A 26,066-nucleotide genomic window follows, 5' to 3' on the forward strand; every position below is an offset into this window, starting at 1 on the left:
CCCCACTGTCCAGGAAGGCGGGCAGTGACTGTGCTTCGAAAACCAGAGAGGTAAGATAAATGACAGGAAAGGCCACTCCATTTAGATAAACTGAGAAATAGAGAGGAAATAAATACCCCCGTGATTTATAATTCATATTTCCAAAGCAAGCGATAAAAATGCCTGATTCTCGCTAAAAGGAGCGTGGGAGAGCCGGGCGCTGGCTTCGCGCACAGCCGCCTTCCAGGGCGCAGCCGGGAGGAGACGGACGCCCGCTGGCCTCCCTCCATCCCCGGGAGGGGCGCGAAGTGCTGACACGTTAGCCGTGGTGCTCCTGCTGGCCGGGGCCTCGCAGGCATTTTGAGCTCATCCTCCTCCAGCTAGGAGCCTCCTGTCTCCCAGCCCTCTGCCCCTGCGGAGGTTTACGACCTGGGTCCCCGTCCCGGATGCCTGTGCGCCTGAGGCGAGGCTGATGGCACGAATGGTTGAGGACCGACCGGGAGGGGAAGGGCTCCAACCGGCCGATCAGGTCACGTGTTGGCTTCAGTTAAAAGGAGAAGACCCGTGAATGAAGATGTTTTAAAGACTCTGCTCCCCAGTCCTTTGGGAGCCTCCTTCCCCCGGAATATGAAATGCATGCTGCATCCTGCTGGAGCCCCTGGCCGAGTCAGCCAGACCGCGCGAGGCTGAGAACCGCGGCCAGGCGCACCTGCTGCGGCTTTGAGGCCACGGGGAGGGGGACACCGGGTCCAAGAGGGCCCTGGATGGAGCCTCGAGGCAGATGGCCTAGTGAGAAAGAAGCCGGCCCTCATTGTTGGAAAGATACAACCTGCGTGTGCTGCCCACTGCATCAGGAACCAAAGTCATCCGTGTTCCGGGCAGGAGAGCCATGTAGCTTACTTTCAGAGCAAAACAAACAAGTTTTAAAATTAAGATTTATTGTACCAATTCAATTATTCAAATCAAATGCTAAGCCACAAGGACTATGTATATCATACAGGTTCCCTCTTCTGCGTCTGTCACAGATTGTGTTGCTTCTCACGCTAAATCACGTGAATGGGTTTCTCTGTTTAGAGCCAGAGTTCCAACAGCCAAGATGTATGGGGTATTTAGCAGACGTGCTAAGAGCTTTGTCTGGATCCCCTCAATGAATCCCTGCGATTGCCCTGATCACATGCTAGGTGGGAGCACCGGGTGACAGCGCAGCCCACACCTTTTTTCTTTGTCAGGGCTGCACCTGCGGCATATGGAAGTTCCCAGGCTAGAGGCTGAATCGGAGCTGCAGCTTGGGCCCTGCAGCAACACTGGATCCTTAACCCGCTCACCAAGGCCAGGGATGGAACCTGCATCCTCGCAGAGGCAGCATCTGGTCCTTGGTTTGCTGAGCCCCAATGGGAATGCCTTCAGCCCACCCCTTTGACCCTAGCCCCTTCGCACAATCCAGGCTGACCAAGTCCACTCTGCTGAAGGACTGATGCACGGAGCTGGGAAATCTTGCTCCCCAGGGACAATGGAAACCCGTGGGCTGGCTTGTCATCAGGCCTCTGCTACTCGCCGGGGGAGCAGGAGCCCGGCAGGCCCACCCTTGTCCTCCTCAGCATCTCCCAGTGGGGACAAGAGGCGTTAGCTTTTCCGGCAGACTTTGCACTATCTCCCAGAGCTGCTTCTTTCAGAGGAAATATAAACATTCAAAAAGATGAGATATGCAAATCAAAGACTTGGATAAGATCGGGGCCTCTGGATTTTTCTGGGGTGACTTGGGATACCCTTGCTGAGCTTTCTACAGGTGGGTCCTGGACACCAGTTCCACCCTAACCAGACTGGTCCTTCGCCCTGACTCGTGTCTCTGCTTTCAGCACACAAAGCTGCCGACAGAGTTTCCTGGTGAGATTCTACCCGAGTGAGTTGGATACAGAATACAAGATGCAGAAGAATCCAGAGACCTTGCTGACTCTAGATCCCAGGCAGCCAGACAGCAGACTGCAGGGGGTGGAGGACGCCCAGCGAGAGAAACCATGGGCTGAACAGGTGGCTTACAGGAAAAATCAGTAATGCAAATATCAGTATTTATGGTATGGCGTAAGGAAAGCTGACACCCATTTTAAAATATTGCTTTGAGGGAATCCATGAGCAGGAAGGAGAAGAGACGCCAGAGACTAACTGTGGAGGCTTCAGGGGAAGGAGCAGGACTGCTGGCCCCGCATGAAGGGGAGGCAGAGCCTGGGAGAGTCAAGGTGGGTGCTGGAGGGAGGGAGGGTGGCCGGAACCTGACACCCATCTCTAAGGTCTGAGGTCTGAAAGCTGGAGGATGGGGGGGGTGACATCTAATCACTGTCCTGAGAGGGACCAGATGTCCAGGGAAGGGGTCAGGATAGCGTGCCATCCTGGGCGGCCAGAGACGCAGGTGGCTGCACCTTCAGAGTGAGATGTGGGCTTGTGAATTGCTGGCAGCCCTTAGCTCCTGAGCTCTGCACGCAGCCCAGGGACGGACCAGGGTGTCACCAGGTTTGGTTTTCTAGGGGAGCAGAGTTGGACGAGAGGCTTGAATAGGCTGGACAATGATGGAGGGGGCGGGGGGGACCAGCCAGAGTGGTGACACAGAAGGTACCTCAAGTGTGGATCTGGGAGCTTGTGAGCTGCAATGACAAAGAGGCCGCGGCCAGCAGGGGTGTTTGGAACCAAGGTCTCACGGAATGTCGAGCAGGAGGCAGGGGAGGGGCTCAGATGCCCACAGAGACCTCGGGAGCATGGCTCAAGCAGGGAGGGAGCACTCCCCCGTCACATGGAGGCTGGGCTGGAGGCAGCTGGGGGCAGTGGGGCGTCTCTGCTCTGAGGTCACCTGGGATTCCACTGCCTCTGCCCTTGGACTCCATGTGACCTGCCCACTGCGGCTGGATCTGGGTCACCAAGGCAGGCCAACTCTGCTGCCACCCAGGAGAGGGGACAGGCAGGGGAGGAGGCAGAGCCTTCGAAGGACACCCGCGAAGACACCTGCCTGTTCTGGTCCCATCCCATTGGCCAGACAGATGATGGCGGGGAGGAAGGATGGGGAAGGTCCAGCCGGGCGTGTGTGTGTGTGTGTGTGTGTGTGTGTGTGTGTGTGTGTGTGAGTGTGAATTTCTATTAACACAGATGAGAAAGAGGAAGGGGGCATGGGGGCGCTCCCTGCAGCCCTTGCTGACGGCAGGAGAGAGAGGCTGAGTGGGGCCTGGAGACTCAGGGAGGGACGTTAGTGACCACAGGTGGCCGTGGGGTCGGGCATCTGACGACACCTCAGTCATCTCCAACATACAGACACTGTCACTCCTGGGGCAGCTCTTGAAGAAGCCTGGCCTAAGGTGGTACTTGACATGAGGCACTTGTGGGAAAAAAAGAAGAACAATAAGACTTACTCTGGGTTAAGGCACAGGGGATTACGCAGCGTCTTATTTCTTGACAGCAGCATCCAAACAGGACGGGCCAGGCTCCCCTACGCCACCTGCCCCAGGGAGGGCGGCCCGAGCTCCTCACTCCGGACTCAGGCCTTCCCGTTTCCTCTCCATCGTCTCACAGCTGAGGATGCTGGGGTGGGGGGGCGGTGAGGCCACTGCCCAGAGACTAAGCCGCAGTGGAGCCCTCGCCCTGGCCTGAGGGACCCTGGTTCACCCCTAAGTTCTATAAGCATTTACTGAGGGCCAGGCACCGTTCGTCCCTCCAGATACATCAGGAGTTAAAGCAAGACTTGACCCTGCAGAGATTGTCATAAGCATGAAAATTCTGCACCAGGAGCAACGGTTTATCCGAACAGACACAGGAGACGATGACGATAGCTGAGGATAAGGGCTGAGGGCGAGGACAATTTTGTCCGGCCACGTCAAGTTTGCTAGAATTCTATACTGAAATCCAATAACTGTACTGACTTCCGTAGGAAGTGACGATTCTGATGTACCCGCCCTGGACCAGCCACTGTAGAAGCAGCCTCTGCCGTGCAGAGCATCCGCTGAGCTGGAGAAAACCCTACATCAAAAAGATCCACGCAGCCCAGTGCTCACAGCAACACTGTTCACAATAGCCAAGACACGGAAGCCACCTGCGCGTCCATCAGCAGAGGACCGGATGAGGATGCGGTACGCCCATACAGCGGAACCCTACTCAGCCGGAAAAAGAACGAGATAATAGCGTCCGCAGCAACGTGGATGGACCTAGAGATTATCGTACTAAGCAAAGTCGACTGGACAGAGAAAGACAAATATCCTATGATATCTCCTACATGCGTAATCTAAAAAAACAGTACAGAAGAACTTACCTACCACACAGAAACAGACTCACAGATTTCAAAATCAAACCTACACTTCCCAAAGGCGAAATGTCGGGGAGAAGGATACATTAAGAGCTTGGGCTGGAAATGCTATAAAATTTGGTTGTGATGATCATTGTACAACGACAGATATGATAAAATTCACTGAGAAATAATAAAACATTTAAAAAAAGAGTTTGGGGCTAACATATGCACACTACCATGTATAAAATAGACAACTAACAACGACCTACTGTACAGCACAGGGAAATCTACTCAATATTCTGTCATAACCTATATGGGAAAAGAATCGGAAAAAGAATAGACGTGTGTCTGTGTACAACTGATTTGCTTGGCTGTACGCCTGAAACTCACACAACACTGTAAATCAACTATACTCCAATAAAATTTAAAGAAAAAGGAACCTCAAATAAAATAATGGATGCATAAGAAAAACCCAGAGTGACACGGAACTGACGGCAGCTGGGCATCCCCTGAATGGTATACCCAAGGCGTCATCACGAGGAGGAAGCCCAGGAGGCGGGGGGAGCCCCTTGTTTTCTCGTCACGCAGTACAGGGGCACGGCAGGTGCTGGCTGCCCCCTGCTCCCTTGGGGCCACCAGCTGCTCCTGCTCCTAGGCTGGGTCCTGCAGGGCCTGGAGAGGCAGAGGGGCCAATGAGGGCGTGCCCCAGGCATCACTTCCCATCTGAGTTATGTGATGCTTCAGATCACACAGTTGGAAGCCCAGGAGTGGGTGACTTAGTCCGGGCTGGGGTAAGTGTTCTCTCGTGTCCACGGTAAGGAGCTCCAGCAAACTCACCTGGGCAGCCTGGACGGCCAGGGTACGAGCCACTCAACAGTTCCAGGGAGATTCCAGGCGAGCACTAAATATTCCCAATCGGCCCGAGCTTTACTATCCTGCATCTACTCTCCACTGAGTTGAGTTTCTGCTGCACGTTAAAGCCACCCCCCCCCCCAATTGAACCTAGAGCGGTTTCCCTACTCTTCACACTGATGCCTCTGCCTTCGTGAGAACTCAGTGCCGTAGGGAAAGGCACGCTCAGGGTCCCAGCAGCCCCAACCTCCTTCTCCACGAGGCTCCTTGGGGACGCCCACACGCCGTCCCCCGGAACACAAGTGCAGAACTGGCTCTCTGGGGAGAAGGCATCAGGGTGCCCCCCCATTTCCTTCAGACAGGAGACCCACTTTCCGGAAATGGGGCCCTGCCTCGTCTTCCCTCCACTCACCCTGGGGCTCGTTTCCTAAGCTGTCCCGGGTGGCCTGAATTTGATGTGTGACTTCAGGCACAGAAGCAGCTCATGGTGGCCGTGCTCCTGTCTGAGGTCCAGCCCCGCACGCCCCACAGGGGCGCCCACTGTGGCTGTGGGATCAGTGACAGAGGCAGAGTGCGGACCAGGGCAGGCATCAGTCCCAGGAGTCCCCTTTGGTTCTGGAGGATCCCTGGGTGGGCATTCACAGCCTTGGTGAGTGACGGGCCTCTGGCACAGAATTCCTGGTGCAAATTCTGACCTGCTTCTCTCTCAGTATCAGGCTGATCGGTCTGGTGGCCAAGGAACGTGGTGGCTGCATAAGGTGACAGGTCCCCTCCTGAGACAGGATGGGTCTTCCTGCCCCGCTACCCCCGCAGTGGTGGGAGGCAGGGTCCCAGCCTCTCAGATGCAGGTCCGTGGCCTCCATCTCTATGCTGAGTGAGGACCTGGGGACCCACGGCTCAGAGAGAAGGGAGACCGTGCACCCACCCTCCTGGGTCTTACTGTCTCTGGGGCAGGCGTCTGGCTTTATGCTTTGAGACACACACTAAAGCTCAGCAAAGCCGGGATCCATTTAGAGCCACTGCGGGTCTCTACATCAAACCGCGAGAGATCATGTGTGCTGGGGCGAGTGCCCGGCTATCTGAGGCGTCTGGTTGGGGTGAGACTCTCATCCTGTAAGCACCTTTCCCAGGTCACTTCCACACCCCTCCGTGGAGATGCAGCAAGTGAGAAGCATCAGACTCTGGACAAGCCCAGGCGGGCTGGGGCGGGGAGGGGCGGAGATGGCTGGAGAGGCCTGGGCAGGACAGAGCTGCCTCCTGGGTTCTCCCTACCCCCTCAGGGGCCCTGAGCTTTACCGGGAACATGAAGGGGCAGAAGTACTGGGAAGAGGGGCCAGGACAACAGAGCCCTCTCTGTGCTGCCTGTCCCACAAGTGAGGCAGGCGGAGTCCCCGCTCCCCCCACAGCCCCAGCAGCTTCACTAGTCAGAAAAGCAAACAACAGTGAAGGGGATGGAGCTGAGAGCAAAAGCATCCTGTCCCCTTGGGTACCACTCCCCAGGCTGAACAAAGCAGAGAACAAGCCCCACCCACTAGGAGGCCTCCCACCCACACCGCAGGCTTTTCCAGGCTCTCTCCCTGCCTGAACGCGAGTCATCCACTCACGGGTCGGAGACCAGGCAGTTTCTGCTCCTTTTGCCTCCACTGGCCCGGAGGACACACCAGCAGGTGGCACTTCAATGCCCCAGACTCGGGAGCACCAAGGACTCAGCTTCTAGTTGCAATATTCTGACACCTGCTCAGAGGAGGGTGGGCGTTCTCACCTGGGGGGACAGGCAGACACTTTGCAGGGCGTGACCCCTGTGACGGGCCGGGCGTCGGGGCTGCAGAAGGACGCGTTCACCGGGAACCTCAGGTCTCTGTAGCAGGCTCCCCTCGTGGTCATGTGTCCTGTCGGAGAGTGGAACGCGGAGTAAAGACCACAGACGGGCCCGTGGTACGAGACCGCGGAACCGAGAGGGACATCTTTAGCGAAAAACCTTTTTAAAAAACCTTTGCCCGCTTGGCACATTTTTGTTGAGTTAATGGCATCGGGTGACTCCTGATGGTCTGCTTTTCCGACCTGTCTTCACGATTTTTACAGTGAATTTCATCAATTCTGAGACGGCTCCTACCTTCCCCTGCATTGCAACATCACGAAGCCTGTGCCTTGCAAGGGCTGCCAACATATATTTGATGAACCAATCTGGGTCGTTTCTATTGTTTCCAGAGTTGGAAATACCAGCAATTGCGCAAAACAGGCGCAATGCTGGGTACATTCACGGCGCTTCCATGTGAGGGTGACAAGAAACGATGGGCAATAAAACTACGGACAACGTGACAAGCCCTTGACCCCAGAGGATTCCGAGGGAAGTACTGTCAAGGTTGCCGCCGAGTGGCGACGTCTGCACAGTGATGACGTGGAGGTCGCCTTTGGTGAGGTCGGAGGAAGGGAAAGGTGGTTGGATGCTCGCCTCCAGTCGTGTCTTTCTGAACACGCTTACACGTGTTCAATAGTTCAGTTCATTAAATTTACCCCCCAAAAGGGACCATTACTTACCAGAGGTGCCTAGAATTGTCAAAACCACAGGGATGGAAAGAAGGGGGTTGCCAGGGTCTGGGGAGGGGGAGGGGGCTAGGCGTCCACAGGCAGTGCTTCCGTTCAGTTCGGGAAGATGCAAACAATATGGGGAATGGACGGTGGTAAGATTGGACAAAATCTCAATGTGCTTAATGCCGCAGAATGGTGCATTCAAAAGTGGTTGGTATGGGGCGTTCCCGTCGTGGCACAGCGGAAACAAATTCAACTAGGAACCATGAGGTTGTAGGTTGATTCTGGCCTCGCTCAGTGGGTTAAGGATCTGGCGTTGCCGTGAGCTGTGGTGTAGGTCACAGATGCAGCTCAGATCTGGCGTGGCTGTGGCTGTGGCGGAGGCGGCAGCTACAGCTCCGATTCGGCCCCCCGCCTGGGAACCTCCATATGCCACGAGTGCAACCCTAAAATGCAAAAAAAAAAAAAAAAAGCATACATAGAAATAAATGAACCTAATACCTAATTAGGATGTTAGGAAAAAAGATAGCTCAAGAAAGCAGAAAGGAGGGATGGATATAGACTGGACCAGAAGTTGATATGTCAGGAAATGAACAGACTTCAGCGTATTTGAATGCAGACAAAAATGTGAATCGGAAGTCAGTACGTTAGAAAAGAGCTGAGGGTTTTTTGGGGGCGGAGCTCTTCTCAAACATGAACCCACAACTCAGGGCCCTGCCCCCTTTCATGCTCTCCCCTGGGTTGCAGGGGCTGGGCGTTGGCACTGCAGGGGCCACGTCTTGTCTGTGTGGCGGCAGCTCGCTCCCCATGAGACGCACGGGCACGGGATGTGGCCAGAGCCCCAGCCTCCCGTCCATGGCAATAGCTGATACCGACACTGGCTTTGGCGGATGCCAGGTCTGCAGTCCTCTCCAGACATTTCCCTGGAAACCCCTGCTCCGGTGCTGGCCTAGCTCTAATCCTCCCCGGGGATTTCTGGAATGTTCTACACCTTCTACCTCTTCAACAGCTAGAGCCACGCTCAGGGTGAAGGCACCTCTCTGACCTTTACTCCACCAACTTTTCCAACTATTTCATAAGCACGTGATCCCTTATATGAAACACCTTCCTGCTCAAAATACCTCAGAGGGTTTATGTTTTCCTGACTAAACTGTCACTGAAATACTAATTTAATGAAGAAAATAAACAATGAGCGTGAATATACAAGGCAAGAAATAAGAAAATATCCACACGTGGCTTACTTTGAATATATAAGAATACCATTGGAAACCCTACAGAAGAGACGGTTTACTTCATTAGCAAAATTAATCCCAAAGAGACAAATAATCTAAGTAATCCAATTACCACAGCAAAATAAAAAATCAAAGATCTAACTCCTGAAAGAAAAAAAAAAGATTCAGATGCTTCAACAAATTCTACCACATGTAGAGGCATAGATAGCAATGCTAGTTAAGCGGTGCCAGCACATACAAAATAAGATAGGTTCCAACATTTTAGGAAATTTAGTATATTTTAGCATGAAAAGGAAAATTAGGGCTCCGTAATACTTAGAAGTACTAATGTAAACCATATAAAATAAATTAAAAGGCCAGAATCAAGTTGCACATGGGAAAAAAAAAACATCACCAATGCCACCAACGATCCCTTTAGGAATATAAGAATGGCTCAATATTAGGAAAACTGGCTAAAAAATGTCACCCTCTTGAGGATTAGAAAACAAGCATAAAGTTACCATGAATGTAATAGGGTTTAGCATGTGATAATTCTGCCTCAATTTTGACAAAAATGTTTTTAAAACAGACAACTGATGAAGACTTACTCGTCAATATATTTGCATGTTTGCGTGGATTTACGTGTGTGCATATTTATATCTATGTAACCAGACAGACAGACATAGATACTTACATGCGTACTTAAACCTCGGAGTCAGCATTATGTTAAACACTAGAGACATTCCCATTAAGGTCGGGAATAAGAAAAACAAGCGTTATCACTCTAGTTAAGTTCGTTTTGGAGATACTGGCTCACACACACAGCTAGACAAGATAATAGAATAAGAAATAGGAACATTATCATGGGGGAGAAACTTCAGATAAGATAAAAAGAGTAAGAGATAAGAACATTATAGCAGGCAGAAACTTCAGATGGTATGGACATATCCTAGAAAACTCAAGAGAATGGACACGAGGATGAGCCTGCCGACGGCTGGAAGAGGGAGAAGGAGCTAGAGAGGGAGGACCACAGACTCTTGGTAACTAGGAAAACAAGCATGAACATAGGTTGACTCTAGAAAGACCAGAGTATCTTTGAAGCAAAAAGGAAACAATGCCTGCTGCTGGGATGGGAAGAATTGGCTCCTATGGGAGAGCAGCCTAGCACCAGCGTGAGGCAGAGCGCAGAGATGGGTACTGAAAGACAGTCGTGCGTGGTGCTGATGGGAACGAGCTTAGGGAAACCAGCCCTCCGGCGAAGGATCCAGAGACAGGGCTGCTGGGTTTGGGGTACGCTGCATTTAAGGAAGTGGAGGGCAGAACCGGGGACAAGAATGTGCTTAGAAAGGAAGGGGGCAAATGGGCAATTCAGATGTAGATCAAGGGCAGAGATGTTTGAAGGAATGGCTGGAGCTGTGATGAGGGCTGTGGGGAGGCGGGGAGGTGGGGACCGAGAAAGGGTCGGTGGGGGGGCCAGAGCTGGAAGAGGTTTCAGAAGTGAAAGGGACTTGAGGCAGAAAGGATAAGCAGCAGGTGGCTGCTGGTTGGGAACGGAGCAGAAGTGAAGGTGACACTCACGGAAGGTTCAGCGCTGAGAGTCGCGACGCATAAGGAAAGAGGGGAGCGTGAAGGAAGAGTTCGCTTTAAGACGGGGGAGGTCTGAGCCTGCTCGGGAGAGGAGGAGAAAGACACTGCAAGAGGAAAGGGGATGTTGGCGGTGAGACCTCCGGGTCATGGGCGTTCCTGTCTCTTATTCTTTGATTCTGTCAGTTAGGGAAGGAGAAGCATCTTCCGGGGCGAAAGTCACAGAGAGAAGGAGCAGCAGCGAATCTGCTCTGGGCTGGTGGGCGGGCGCTGGTGTAGACATTGGGCATAAACCTCTGCTTGAGGATGGACGCCGCGTTCACGTGTGTGCGGAAGCCCGTGGAACCCCTTACAGCCGGAGTCCTTAAGGCATCTGGCTTCCCGGTTGCGAGGGAGAGCAGTTCGAGTGTCGCCTGGAATCGTTCCTCTATGAAGATGAGTAGGGCTCCGTTCTGTTAGCAGGAACGGCTTCCCTCCTTTTTCACAAAGTGACCACGATCAAAATCAGGGGGGGGGGCTGCTGACAGGCCCCCACTTGCATCCTGGGTGTTTTCCAGGCAAGCTCTTGCCTTCAGTTCTCCCACCCACATCCGCTAAACCTGTCTTAACTCACCTTCCAAAGAGCACAAAGCCTGGACCTTTAGCCATCACGATCCCTGGTGGGAAATCTGACTGACATGTAAAAATTGCTGCAGGAGTTCCGGCATGGCTCAGCGGAAACGAATCTGACTCGTATCCATGAGGATGCAGGTTCAATCCTGCCCTCGCTCAGTGCGTTAAGGATCTCGCGTGGCCGTGAGCTGTGGTGTAGGTCCCAGGTGCAGCTCAGATCCCCTGTTGCTGTGGCTGTGGTGTAGGCTGGCAGCTGTAGCTCGACTGGACCCCTAGCCCGGGAAGCTCCTTATGACACAGGTGTGGCCCTAAAAGCCAAAAATAAATAAATAAATGAAATAAAAAGTAAGTGCAGTATCCAGTGAAGTTATTGCTGTTCTTTTAGAACTAGTTCTTTCCTGGGAAGTGGTCTTCCCTGGGGTCCCAGCATACCAGGGACTCCAGAGGTACCCCTGGGGCTAGGACACTAGATTAGCCAGTGGGTTTTGCATACAATGTGGCAAAGTCCCCTTGTGGCAGAAACACAACTGCAAGTGAGTCCTCCAACCAAGCAAGCTCTCAGTGCAGACCCAGTCCTGTCCCTAAGGGTTCTGATTCAGGAGGCCCTGGGTGGGACCAACAACCTGCCTTTCTAACAAGTTCTCAAGTGATGTAGATGACGCTGGCCTGCTTCAAACAAGGCCCACGGCATCGAGGTTCTTTTCCATAGGATTTTGCCAGAGTGATTTTAAACTGGTAGGCACCTGAGGTTTGTGAAAGCGAAATCAGAATCTTTACAAGTCCCTGTCTCACATCTCACGCTCCTGTTCAAACTCCATGTCCATAAGCAAACAAAAGGGTGTGTGTGTGTGTGTGTGTGTGTGTTTGTGTGTGGCGGGGGCAGGATGTCCAAACCTATTTGTGGGTAGAGTTTTCCCAAGAGAAGAGGTCCTGGTCTTTTAGAAGTTACCCTTTCTAAGTACACTCCAAAAAGCGGAGCCATAAGTTGTCCTTTCTAGGGAAATGCTTTGAGCATGAGGAAGGATTCACCCTTTCAGTTCTTTTTGTGTGAAAATGAATAAACGGAAACCTCATTTGAAATGGCGCCAGGAGGCCAGAAGGGGGAGCTCTCAAGCCCTTCCTCCGGATGCCAACTGCATTACAAAGAGAGGTGCCTTGCCCTCTTATTACTTTACCACCTGCAGGAGAAAGGGAGAGTTTCTCTTCGCTTGGCAACAGCCCACCAATGAGAAAACCGCCACAGCTCAGCCAATGAAAAGTCACTATATTCACACTCCCAGTTTCCTCCAATGGACTTTTGTTTTCTATTCAATAACCCATCGACTCCGCCCTTCCCCTCTACCAAAGAAGGTTCCTTTCCTTGGTCTCTGGGCTCCCCTGTGTTTTGACTTAGGTCGCATGTCCAGAGATGCAGTTCTTTGCTGTTCCCTGATAAACCCATGTTTCTGGTGAATAACTGGGCTGTTTTGCTGTTTTAGGTCGATGAGAATGGTAATCATGCTTGAATGCATATGCTCAAGAAAGCAAACTTCCACTTTTTTTCTTTTTGGTCTTTTGTCCTATTAGGGCTGCACCCGAAACAGGTTCCCAGGCTAGGGGTCTAATCAGAGCTGTAGCCGCCAGCCCATGCTAGAGCCACAGCAACGCGGGATCCAAGCCGCGTCTGCGACCTACACCACAGCTCACCGCAGCGCTGGATCCTTATCCACTGAGCAAGGCCAGGGATGAACCGGCAACCTCATGGTTCCTAGTCACATTCGTTTCCGCTGCGCCACGACGGGAACTCTGCGAACTTCCACATTTAAAATGAGCTATTGACTGAATACATATAGAGGATATCTTTGCAAACGAAGGATACAAAGAATGTGATAATATGGAAAAGCTTATTGTTAAGGAATTCGAAAAGAGGGCACACACATGGGAGGCGCGTTCAAGGGAGAGATGGGACAGGATTTGTTGAAATGTCTGCAGCAACCCTGGGCCAGAGGAAGATTTGTCTTCCCTATTTTCTACTTTCATGACATTTGGTTTTGTTGTTGCTGTTTTGAGGTTTTTTTTTTTTTTTTTTTTTTTTTTGCCTTTTAGGGCTGCAAGTGTGGCATATGGAAGTTGCCAGGCTGAGTCAGAGCTGCAGCCGGCCTACACCACACCCCAGCAACACCAGATCCAAGCCGCATCTGTGACCTACCCCACAGCTGACAGCAACACCAGATCCTTAACCCACTAAGCGAGGCTAGGGATTGAATTTACATTCTCATGGATACTAGTTGGGTTCATTATCACTTAGCCACAATGGGAATTCCCTGCTTACGACATTCATAAAAAAAATAATTCTGGGACCTGCAGACTCCAGCCTTCGTGAAAAATGCACATCCCTTCTTGCTGACATCCTGGGCAGTCTTTTCTCATCCTAAGGCAGTGAGGGATGGGGCATGAGGGGCTCGCCCGACCTCCTCTCACCCGACATCCTCTCGGCCTGCAGCCCATCTGCTCACCTGCTCTGGCCTCTCCTTCTCCTTCCTGCTCTTTGCCCCTAGAAGACTCAGCACCGAAAGCCTAAGAGATGCACCAGGGAGGGAGGTGCTGGGAGCACGGGGAGCTGATGTTCTGGTTTCTATTTTGATTTACCTTGTAATTGCTGATGGACACAGAAAATCAAACCAGGAAGCATGTCAGGGCCCCATAAAGCACACACCCCCACCCCACACACACACATTGAAGAAGCAGAAAGGGCTCTGGGTCTGCCCAGATTCCCTCCTCCGCAGCGGGCAGCGTGGACGGCAGATGCTGCATGAGGGCCCTGCCCCATGGACTGTGCCCAGACACTTGCACCCGAGCCTTAGGGAGCGTCCCAGGGGTCACAGGGCCGGGCTGCTGGGGAAGGCTTTGGGTCATGCTGTGAGAAACCAACTTCCATGGTTACTCCAGGGCCGCTGAGAATCCCACAAGATCCGAAGGTCTTTGCTTTGCTCGAGAACCTGAAATTCTGTACCCATAGGTTTGGCCAAGAATGTCTGCATTTGTTTCGTTTCCCTGATTTGTCCCTTAATTTTAGTATTGCTCCAATCAGATCAAGCCTCCCTTACAAATTCCCTCCACATCCTCTCTCAAAACTCCTGCTTTTCTGTTGTCTGTTCATTACGCTGTGTTTATATCTATATTCCAACCATCCAGTAACCTCATCTGAAGGAAAAAAATGGTAAACTAAACATTAAGAAAAAAAAAAAAAAGGCCCTCATATTTGTCTGCAGTGTCTTTGCTTTTGTTGCAAAGGGTTTTGTTGGGTTCTGATTTTTCTTACCCTCTGCATGTACTTTGTACACTCAAGGCCTTGGGTTCTGCATTTATCTGGACCTACCGTTCTCAGTTCTTGGGTCAGGGCAGGTTACACGCTGGTACATGACCAAGAATAGATGCAAAGATGGCAGCTGAGGTGCGAAAGGGGAAAACAGGAGTTCCCGTCATGGCTCCGTGGTTAACGAATCCGACCAGGAATGACGACGTTGTGGGTTCGATCCCTGGCCTCACTTTGTGGGTTAAGGATCCAGCGTTGCCGTGAGCTGTGGTGGAGGTCGCAGACACGGCTCGGATCCCACGTGGCTGTGGCTGTGGTGCAGGCCGGCAGCTGCAGCTCTGACTGGACTCCTAGCCTGGGAACCTCCATATGATGCACGTGTGGCCCTGGAAAAGCCAAAAAACAAGGGGGTGGGGAAACAAACCCCCCACACATCAGGTGTCAGAACACCAGTGGAATAACAATCTGGGTGGTAGAGTTCCCGTTGTGGCTCACTGGGTGAAGAACCCCACTGGCATCCATGAGGATGCAGGTTCCATCCTTGGCCTCGCTCAGTGGGTTAAGGATCTGGTGTTGCCACAAGCTGTGGCGTAGGCTGCAGACGCAGCTCAGATCTGGTGTTGCTGTGGCTGTGGTGTAGGCCGACGGCTGTAGCCCTAATTCGACCCCTAGCCTGGGAACTTGCATATGTCTTGGGTGTGGCCCTAAAAAAACAAAAGATAACAATCTGGGGCCTCAACTTGGGGCAAAGGCTCTGCCAGGTCAGGAGGCCTGGGCTACTGAAGGGGACAGGACCACAGGCTGCCCTGTCACACCCTGGCTGGGTCTGCACTCCACGTGGTGACTGAGTCTGCCCAGGAAAGGCGCCCTCCATCCATGAGGCTGTGGGATCCTTACAGGACCGCTGCCCTCTCCTCTTTAAATGCTGCGTGAGGGAAGCGGATTCACCTGCTACCCACACTGCAGCTCCCCTGATGTGCTTCCAGGATGCAGGCTTCCCTCCACTGCTCCTGAGCTGCCCTGAGTCCTTGCCACTGGCCATTGCCACATCCTGGTGGAGAAGGGCCATCATGCTTTGTCCGAATTCCATGTGGCTACAAGCCTGCACACCCTGTGGGCACAGACATGCACAGACATGCCGCATGCACCTCTCCAAGTGCACACGTGAGTGTGCAACAGCACACGTGATCTTGAAGACAGCTGCACACAATCCAAAACAGCGAGAAAGGGGTTCGTCACCCCTGCCTGGAGCCACGAGAACAGTGTCATTTTACTCCCCTCTGGCTTTAAGAGTTTAGTAACCTAAACGGTCCAGTTTCTGAAGCAAAGCTCTAACATCAACAGAAAAGAAGAGAAGCTGACATTCACTTGGCCAGACTAAGCGTTAGGCCTTCAGGTGGTGGGCGTTGCGCATCCTTCACGGAACCCTGCTGATGACTTTATCATCCCCACTTTGCAGACAGGCTCACCGAGGCATGAAAGGCTTAAGAGCTCCTAAGGTCACAAGTCTGAAAGAGACGGGGCCAGGACACGATCCCTGACCCTCTGGCCAGACCCCACCTTGCCTGTTCTAGCCCTGGCATGATGGGTCGCCTTCTGGCCTGGACCTTCTAGCCAACCTAACATGCGCGTGTGGACACTGTAACCTCTTGTTCGAGTTTTGTTTGAGAAGGAAAGGGATTCAGAACATTTTCTGTTTCAGAACTCTCACATCCTGGGGACCACTTCTCAAGCTCTGTTTTGATGGGAGCGAGGGGAAGGTGGGAGGCGAGGAACTTGAATTTTGAGCCATGGAAGCCCCTTTCAGGGGCTGCTCCCCGCCACACATCCAGGAGCAGAAGGCCTCGAGGCACAAGGCAGCCCCGGGGAAGCCACCATGGAGGGTGACAGCGGGCAGACCATTTCTGTATGTAGACTTTGCATATTCACAATCCCAAAGTGGCTGAGATCCCGCATTCATCCATCCAACAAATACACACTCAGTCCCCGGAATGTGCCACACACTGAGGACATGGCAGCTAATAACAAACAGCAAACTTCGCCAACCAACCGCTACCCCAGACCATCCCAGCACTGTCCCAGAACCCAACCCAGAGAGAGGACGCGGCGACGTGCACACACACCAGGTACAACAGGGCCGTGGAGGCAAATCCAGGCTAGGAGCGAGAGAGGGATGCTGCTTTGGGGTGGCGGGGACCACAGCCTGCTGCGTGCTGTGAAGACCCCCAAGGGCTGACTGCTGGTGAGCAGAGCACAGCAGAGGCTCCCTAGAGGTGCAGGGGACACTGGCTGACGAAAAGCCCTTCCTCAGACCCGGGACACGTTCGGGACACTGGGAAAGCTTATAGAAATGAAACCGCAAAAAAAAAAAAAAAAAAAAAAAGAAAAGAAAAGATTTAGGAGTTCCCGGCGTGGCGCAGTGGTTAACGAATCTGACTAGGAACCATGAGATTGCAGGTTCGATCCTGCCCTTGCTCATGGGTTAACCATCCGGCGTTGCCGTGAGCTGTGGTATAGGTCGCAGACGCAGCTCGGATCCCACGTTGCTGTGGCAGTGGTGTGGGCCTGCGGCTATAGCTCCAATTAGACCCCTAGCCTGGGAACCTCCATATGCCACAGGAGCGGCCCAAGAAATGGCAAAAAGACAAAAAAAAAAAAAAAAAAAAAAAGAAAAGATTAAAAAAAAAAAAAAAAGAAATGAAACCGGGGCAGAAAAGAATCGAAGCAAAGAAAGGGGAAAAGAATCCAGGTGTTGGAAGGATGAGCTGTGAGGACGCGTGGTACGATTCTTTCCCCTGGAGGGTCCGTGGACAGACTGACTTGGGAGCCCACACAAAAGGTGTCCTTTCACTCATACCTTTGCCACTGGCCTCCATCTCTGCATTTTCCCAAGGAGAAATGCACTGGATGTTTCAGTGCCTTTCCACCGAGGTTAAGTCAGATGAGAATGACGTGCTGAAGCCAAGGCAGGGCGTCAGGTCAGCATTCTTACCAGCCTTGGGCTGGGTCCACAGGCTGGGCTTCTCAGGCTGCAGGTGTCCGCCCTCCATCACTGACCCACATGGATGCAGGCATGAAACTCGCTGGGTGGACCACTGGTGCCCAAATCCTAGACTATTAAAATGGACATGGCCAGGCTCTTAACTGTAGGGGGTCCTTAGCGACGTAAGAGGAGACGGCAGACGTCGCCATCCCAGGAGGAAGCCCCCGGGCATCGAAGTAGACCCTGAGCAGGTTGGGAGGTAATTTCTAGGGATCTGAGGATGGGGAAACGCTCCCGGCTCTGGATGGCAGGTCAAGTCAGAGCGTTTCCCCAAAGCAAGAGTTTCACGGGGACGCCGCCCGGGGACACGAGGCACTGTGCTTTATCCCACGTTGAAATGGTCAGGGATCTAAAAACTCAGCAATGCGCTGAGGGCTGATGAATTTGGAATTCAAAGCGGTTGGTCGGTGGTAGGGATGCTAGAGATTTTAATTTACAATTAACTTCCCAATAAAAAAAATAATAGAGAAGCGAAGCCCTTAAATGTTTCTTTGTTTTCTTGCATCTAAAGAGGCTGGGAAAATAAAGAAGATGCAGATAGCCACAGGCCCACTCATATTTAGGGTTTCCCGGTTCATTTTACAGTAGGTTTTAGATAATTATGTTTCTGATGCGTTTCCTGGGAACGAGGCCTCCCCAGCCATCGAGCTGAACATTTACAAAGACTCAGGTACCATGTCTACGAGTGAGAGCACATCTGTCAAGCAATTTCTCAACTGTGCGTCAGAAAGAAAAAGCACACAGTTCCCAGGAATGTTAGAAATGAAGCTGGCCCATCTAAAATGATCCATAGTAATAGATACGACAGGAGACGCACATAAGATTCCGAGAGTGAAGTAGAGAGGCAGAGAGAATAATCCTTTAACCAGGAAGAGCCCAACGCTGACCCCCGGCCGTGGAAGGTGCTGAGTAAAATAAGTGATGTGCTCAGGCTCAGTCTTGCTCTTTTTACAGAAACCAGCTCTGGCCAGCTCTTGGGGAATCATTTTCAAATCTTCCTATGTTGCCAAAGTCTCTGGATGAGGAATATTCCGTCGCAAAGATTGCGATCTCGAGGTTTGCAGTAACTCTAATGAGAGAATGAATTCCAGCTGTTGCTGTAAGCCTTCCCCTCCTTTTGCAAAGGAAGAGAAACTAATCAGTTAAGCAAAATGACACAGAAAACTGGAAAATATTCCAGAAACAGAGCATGTGTTTTCTTGAGACGCGTGCTCCATCTCTCAAGCAAATGACAGACACTGACGCTTGTGCACTGAAGGACCCTGAACGCGGAGGACGGAAGACAACTCCAGGAAAGCGGAGTGGGTCCTTAACCCACTGAGCCACAACGGGAACTCCTCAAGGCTTTTTCCTATAAAGTACCAATGACTTCTTTCATCATCCAGTCCAGAGACACAGGGAGTTAAGCAAAGGTTCCTATATTTGCCCCACGTGGTTTAAAGAAGTTTGAGGCTCAGATTGAAACCCACAAACATCTTCTGACCCAACAGTGAATGACTGAATGAATGAAGGAATGGTTTCATATCAGCAAAGCAAGGGCTGGGCTGTTAATGTATAATTTTGTCCCATGTTCTAAACCGAACCACTAAACGATTTTAAAGTTCAAGTCTGCAGATAGAAATATCTATAGACGGTGATGAGGGCGTTCCTGGAAAAGTATTAGGGGAACTTGATTTACGAGGCAGTTTTAAGATTTGTCTGTCTGAAGATCTCTGCGACTGGGATAAATATTGCCACTTGAAAGGACATTGTCCCCAGACACTGCGTGATGTACGCTGGAGAGAATAAACACCACTACGAGCCACGTCTGAAGAAGCCTTTCCAATGCAGAGGCAAATCAGAGGTTTGTAATTCATTACTACCTTTTTTTTTTTTGTCCTTTTAGGGCTGCACCGGCGGCATATGGAAGCTCCCAGGCTAGGGGTCGAATCGGAGCTGGAGTTGCTGGTCTACACCTCAGCCACAGCAATGTGGGATCCAAGCCGCATCTGCGACCTACACCACAGCGCACGGCAATGCCGGGTCCTTAACGCACTGAGCGAGGCCAGGGGTCGCACCTGAGTCCTCATGGATACTAGCTGAATTCATACCACTGAGCCATCATGGGCATTCCTGGAGGGCTTTATGATTTAATGGTTATTTCCATCCAACATTATTGGATCATCCTAAGCAGGCACAGCTAAACCCAGCAGGTCCAGTGTGGGCCATGGAGGCCGAGGGGTGGTTACAAGTCGGGGAGGGAAAGAGCAAGGATGAGAGATGAATTTTCCCAGGTCCCAGGCCGAGGTGCCCACGAGCGTGGTTCTGTTCTACTTTGTTGCCGAGTGGCCTCAAAGGACAGCTCACGGGTGCCCGTCACCAGGCAGGATGCCCACAGGCTTCTCAGCCGCCGTTAGAGCCATTTACCTGCTCTCCGCCTGTGCAGATGGGGATTTTATTTTTCCTTAGAAAGCGCTTACTGTCGGCATTTAAATATGATTTAAATGTTTTATTCTTAGTTTATAATGGGAGGGGTTAACATGTGCTGAGTACACAGAGTTCACTTTTCAGATTTTTTTTCTACATCTTTGCCTTCATTTTCTACGTCTTATTTACTTAGAGCAACTATTAAAAAGGCCTCGAGTCACTTTCTGTCTTCCTTATGCACCTGTTATATCCTTTCTTTGTGCAATGTTCATGTGTATATCACTGGCTGTTACTTAACTACATATGCTGTCTAAACTAATTTCTTAATTATTAAAGCCTGGAATACACAAAGCTGAAATCTATTCATCCATATGGAAACCTGCCCTTTTTTTTTTTTTTGGTCTTTTTTAGGGCTGTATCTGCGGCATATGGAGGTTCCCAGGCCAGGGGTTAATCGGAGCTGTAGCCGCCAGTCCATGCCAGAGCAACAGCAATGCCAGATCTGAGCTGCATCTGCGACCTACGCCACAGCTCATGGCAACACCAGATCCTTAACCCCCTGAGTAAGGCCAGGGAGCAAACCCAAAACCTCATGGATCCTAGTCGGATTTGTTTCTGCTGTGCCACAACGGGAACTCGAAACTTGCCTATTTTTAAAATATCAGACAGAACTTAGTATTCTGTTTCTAAATTTGCAAGGATTCCACCCTTTACCAGATAGTTCTTACTGGCTCAAGCTAAAAGTATTCCTCTAGTGAACTAGCTCCATCAATTTAGTTATAGGCTTAAAATTCTCCTGGTAGTAAGATGACAAAGCTGTCTATTATCATACGAAATTCTTCTTTTTGACAGGTCTCTTGTCATTTTCACAGCGACTTTCATAAAATTCTTATACTTTCTGAATGAATTTAAATTTATGACCTTAGAGCAAATTTCTGTCCAATAAATTTTTTGAACAAGACCATTTGATACCCATCACTTTATATCACTATAGTTTCCATGAAGTTTCTATTTCTCATCATCAACATGAAACACATAATAATTTGAATGATGCTCATTGGGATAATCACTAATAACAAAATAACCCTTCAGAAATCTTCAACTCGATGAAAAGCAGACGTCCGTTCACTAAACCACCTCCTTAAGATCACATGCTTACACAGGTGAATGAGAGAGGGTAGCTCAGGCTTTCAAGTGACCTTCTGCAGCACTGCTCTCTACGCTGCCTCTGGAAAGACTACGGCCCCTGCGGGTAGAAGCCCTGGGCTTCCCAGATGGACCTGATGAGAACTTTGGCAGAGCGATGGGGACCAAGGCAGAGCGATGGGGACCAGGGCAGAGGGATGGGGCCAGGGAAGAGTGATAAGGACCAGGGTAGAGGGATGGGGGCCAGGGCGGAGTGGTGGGGACCAGGGAAGAGCGATGGGGGCCAGGGCGGAGCGATGGGGGCCAGGGCAGAGGGATGGGGACCAGGGCGGAGTGGTGGGGACCAGGGCAGAGTGATGAGGACCAGGGCAGAGGGATGGGGGCCAGGGCAGAGCGATGGGGGCCAGGGAAGAGTGATAGGACAGGAAGTGATAAGACCAGGCGGGTGATGAGGCCAGGGCGGAGCGATGGGGCAGGCAGGGGATGGGACCAGGGCGGAGTGGTGGGGACCAGGGAAGAGTGATGAGGGCCAGGGAGGAGCGGTGGGACCAGGGCAGAGTGATGGGGGCCAGGGCAGAGGGATGGGGATGAGGGTAGTGTGATGAGGACTGGTCCAGGGTGATGAGGACCAGGGAAATGTGGTGAAGACCAGGTGAGTGTGCCCCATGGCCTGAAGGTGCCCCCCGCCCCGTGCCCATCACCAGGAGAGCTGTGGGAAGTGACCTACCCCCTCCGCAGGAGACGGAGCACTCCGAGCGGATAGTGGCCCATGTGTAGCTGGGCTGGGCACGGAGCTTCTTCTCACTCCCCAGCCTCGGCACCGAGTATTCCCAGGCAATGCCGGGGTTCCTCCCCTGGAACAGCAGCTACAAAATCGGAAAAGGGAGAAGTGAAACGAGTCCAAGTGGATCCAGTACATAGAAGCTAATGTGTTTATTTGTTTTAAACTACTTGAAACATGAGTATTAGCAACAGAGATTATGATGATAAAATAAGCACGGTCCACCTTCAAAATTTACATTCACTTTCTAAATGGAAATAAACTAGACTCAAGGACATGTACAAAAACATATAGACGCTTGTCTCTTTTGCCTTCCATTTCGTGTTCCCTCCCTAGACTTCAACGGAACAAGAGCCTTTGCTTCTTTCCCTCAGTGTGTTTTTGTTTGTTTGTTTTGTCTTTTTGCCTTTTTCTCAGGCCACTCCCGTGGCATATCGAGGTTCCCAGGCTAGGGGTTGAATCGGAGCTGTAGCCACTGGCCTACACCAGAGTCACAGCAACGCGGGATCCGAGCCGCGTCTGCAACCTACACCACAGCTCACTGCAACGCCGTATCTTTAACCCACTGAGCAAGGCCAGGGATCGGACTCGAAACCTCATGGTTCCTAGTCGGATTTGTTAATCACCGCACCACGAGGGGAACTCCTCCCTTGGTGTTTTCAAGGGAGCCCCACCGGTCCCCTCCATCAGAGCAAATCAGAAAGCAATACCTAAAAGGCGCCTTCACATGTCCTAGCAGGCTCCGAACACCCCAAACAGCTAAGTGGGTCTCATCCGTGCAGCATCACAGCTAAGTCTGAGTCCTTCCTCCTGTGCAGGTGCCTTTTGCCTACTGACACGAACTTCGCAGCTGCAAAAGATCTCTCACCAGTACAGACGATCTGACAGGTGAGCATCCTGTGCTCACACTGCGCACACGGAATTGCATTTGGACTCGTCACCTCCGAGCTGGAAACCCAGCCACATGGACCAGTTCCCTTTTTCCTCCAAACAGAGTCCCATCCCGAGCTTGGCGAGAGGTTATTTTTTTTATTGAAACCTCATTGTTAGCCTGTTGATGGAAAACCCATCTCTGAGCCTTGGAGCCCTGCTGGTCCTTGGTGTGAGGTCCCAGTGGATAAGTCACCAGGCCTTCCCTGACTCCCCAGCACCACGGTCCCTCCTTGGCAACACAGCTCCAGTCTAGTTGGGAAGATGCTGTGGACAGGTGTGAGCCCCGGACAGGTGGCTGCACTGCACGGCCGTTGTGCCACTCTGTCGCCTGATGGACGCCCTGAGGCTCTGTGACCCTAATTGTTTCAGAAACAGTTCCCAATAAGCCTGGATCACTTTCAGCCCTGACCCATCTCTCTCTCTTTCTCCATGAGTATTAAAGCTAAAGCCTAAGATGCTGAGAGAGAAATAACCAAGGCAAGAATTCAGGGTGCATACGTTTACAGAGGGGCGGAGGAGGACGCTCAAGGCCAGGACGGGGGTGGAGGTGGACACGTGGAGAAGAGGCACCTCCCGAGAAGATACGAGGACGACGGGGTGGGGCTGCGAGGCCTGGAGAGTGGGTGGCGGGCATCTGGCTGGTTCTGACACCTGCACTCCTAGGTGTGGGCTGAGAGGGCAATTTTTTAACTAAGTCTGTTCTTTAAATGTGCACAGAAATATCAAAAGTAAGGAATTAGCATGTCTGCTGCCTGTTGTCTCCATTTGCCCAGTCCCACGGGGACAAATTACATTGTCGCAAGATGCCCGACTGGCTCTCGTGAGCCCTGCAGCCTCTGGTAGGACACAGGCGTGGGAGGGGAGTGTGTGGCCACTTGCCAGGCCCTGGGCCCCTGTGAGGGGTTCTCATCTCCCATTTCCACAGGACCCAGAGGAACGCTGATGCCACCCCAACTGCACAGACACAGCCACCCACAGTGGCTGCTTCTCACGGCCGCAGAGCTCACAGGAGAGAAGCAGACTCTGGTCAAAGGTGACTGGTAACGATGCAAAAACGGGAGCTGCATGAGACATGTAATTACAAACCTCGGAGTTCCCACCATGGCTCAGCGGTTCACGAACCCAACTAGCATCCACAAGGACAGGGGTTTGATCCCTGGCCTCACTGAGTGGGTTAAGGATCCAGCGCTGCCGTGAGCTATGGTGTAGGTCGCAGAGGTGGCTCAGACCCCGTGTTGCTGTGGCTGTGGTATAGGCTGGTGGCTACAGCTCCGATTCAACCCCTAACCTGGGAACCTCCATATGCTGTGGGTGCGGCCCTAAAAGACCAAAACCAAAACCAAAACCAAATCTCATCATCACCTAGTAATGAAAGATGATCAAAATAAGTCCACCGCCCGTTCAGTCTGCGTATTGATTAGTCTTGATGCTGAGACACTATCTAACCACAAACAATTTTTCCGTATGTGCAAAGTTACGCCGACAGCCTTGAACCTACAAACACACCCCCAGACCCCAACCCTAAGCCCTAAACGCAGAGGCGGGCGTCTACCTCCACGATGAGCGTCTCGTTGGTCGGTCCAGGGGAGGTCAAAGTCTCGGGCTCCTTGTAGGACCGCCTGTAGTTGAAGGAGCTTCCTGAAAACTTGTACCGGCCGGGCCAGTCCACCATCCAGTGTCCGTTCAGGTAGTATTTTTTGAGAGTATTTCGTACAGAAATATAGGAGGTAGATACGTTCACTTCGTAGATGCGAATGCTCCGGGCTCCAGCAGGGATGGAGACACCTGATAATACTCTGGAGCAAGGAAACGGGGGAGCAGAATGAGGCGCTTCATCCAGGAGGGCCAAGGCGAATCCCTAAGGACCTCTGGTTCCCCAGCACCAAACCTGAGAATCAGAATTTGGAACCTGGAGATCTGGTTTGGCAGTCAAGGTCCCTGAGTCCTACAAATGACTTAAAAAATTGGAGCAGAGCGATTGTAATGCTCCCTGTTTCTAAGAATCATTTTCATTGAAATAACCTAGCAACCCCTTCCCATCACAACAGGAGGTCTGAGAAGCAAAGCAGGCCAGGAGTCCGGGTAGGGCTCTGAGGCTCGCCTGCTGTTTCCACGACACCCCCGTCCGGCCTTCCCACCAAGCAGATGCATTTCAATCTTTGCTCAGCCCTGCGGGCAGCGCGGGTGGCGGACTCACGGTTGGTGCGATGCTGCTTGGCGTAGAGGCCCTTGTGCATCGTGCAGCTGGAGTTATTCCCTCGGCACACACCGCAGGAGTCCTCCACGGCGTCGGATCCCAGGACGTTGTCACATCCCACCCTCTGCGGCACCCGCCAGGTCACGTGTCATTCATGCAAGAAAAGACAACAGGAGCGACGTCACGAACCTCCTCCCAGGGTCTGGACAGTTTCGCCAACACAGGCGAGGTAACAAATGTTTATTGGATACCCAGTATGTGCCCTGTGAGGCTGGAATTCTACGCTTCCATCCAAAGGAGGAGACCTTCGCGTGGCCAACGAGCTGTCCTCATTGGCATGGCTGCAGGACTGTCCTAGCGTGAGCCCTGAGTTTCTCGGGTTGTGACATTCAGACCCACGGAAAGCGCTCAGCACAAGATGACAAGCCGTGCGGCCCCACGAGGGCCCACTAGATGCCCCTCGTGCTTTGGAATCACCCTGGGCAGAGGCAGAGAAGGAGCACCGGCCACAGGGGATCGTTCCCAGCAGTGACTTAGGTCAAGGGCGCATCCGGGGACGGTCTTAGAATTTTAGCAGCTCTTTCTAATTCAGTGGCGCTGGCTAGGTTTACCTCCCCTAACAAAGAATGTGGGGTTGATAGGGAAAAATCCCCTCAGGAATGAAGTGCCTGGAGTCCACGAGCCCTTGTTTGAAATCCTCGGGCCAGATGCACCTCAGAACTCAGTGTTTTTTTGGATCGTAGGAAGGTAATTCGCAATAGCATTGGGAGTCCCAGCAGGACCTGGGCAGCAGTGGTGTTTCTAAAATGCACCTGTCTCCACACTGAGCGGGACAAACACAGCTGACAGTCTCACGGCAACTCCAGGCAGTTTCGCCACCAAGTAGGTTCAGGTCAGCCAAGTGCACGCTCCCCTGCACAGGTCTTTGAATTTCAGAAGTACAGGCGAGGGACTGCGACACTGTGTCACTGAGAATGCGTAGAACAGTGATGCATTTAACACATCCACCAGTGAGCAGGCACAGTGGGTGGAGATTTGAGCATCTGAAAGCTAAGAGATCTGCACAGTGTCTGCCCTTCGTCTAATCTTCCTGCACTGAGACAATTACACGGAGGATCTCAGCGGATGTCGCAGCTTTACTGCGGTCAAGGCCGTTCACCTTGGAGGACATCAGGCCTGGGGCCAGGTCTTTGGACTCCACTGAAGACACAAGCTGAGTAAGCTATTTATCACTGCA

At 52.0% G+C, this 26,066-nt stretch overlaps 1 protein-coding gene across 1 annotated transcript in view; it reads right to left on the reverse strand.

The window, feature by feature from the left end:
- The window catches only part of ADAMTS16 (ADAM metallopeptidase with thrombospondin type 1 motif 16), a 164,333-nt gene that overhangs the window by 39,144 nt on the left and 99,123 nt on the right, over positions 1 to 26,066 (reverse strand). The window contains 5 exon segments of the mRNA XM_021076731.1: positions 6,855 to 6,981; positions 21,646 to 21,784; positions 24,185 to 24,417; positions 24,420 to 24,428; positions 24,830 to 24,953. Coding sequence (XP_020932390.1) covers positions 6,855 to 6,981; positions 21,646 to 21,784; positions 24,185 to 24,417; positions 24,420 to 24,428; positions 24,830 to 24,953 — 632 coding nt within the window.

The sequence above is a fragment of the Sus scrofa genome, chromosome 16 (assembly GCF_000003025.6).
Source record: "Sus scrofa isolate TJ Tabasco breed Duroc chromosome 16, Sscrofa11.1, whole genome shotgun sequence".
Taxonomy (NCBI): domain Eukaryota; kingdom Metazoa; phylum Chordata; class Mammalia; order Artiodactyla; family Suidae; genus Sus; species Sus scrofa.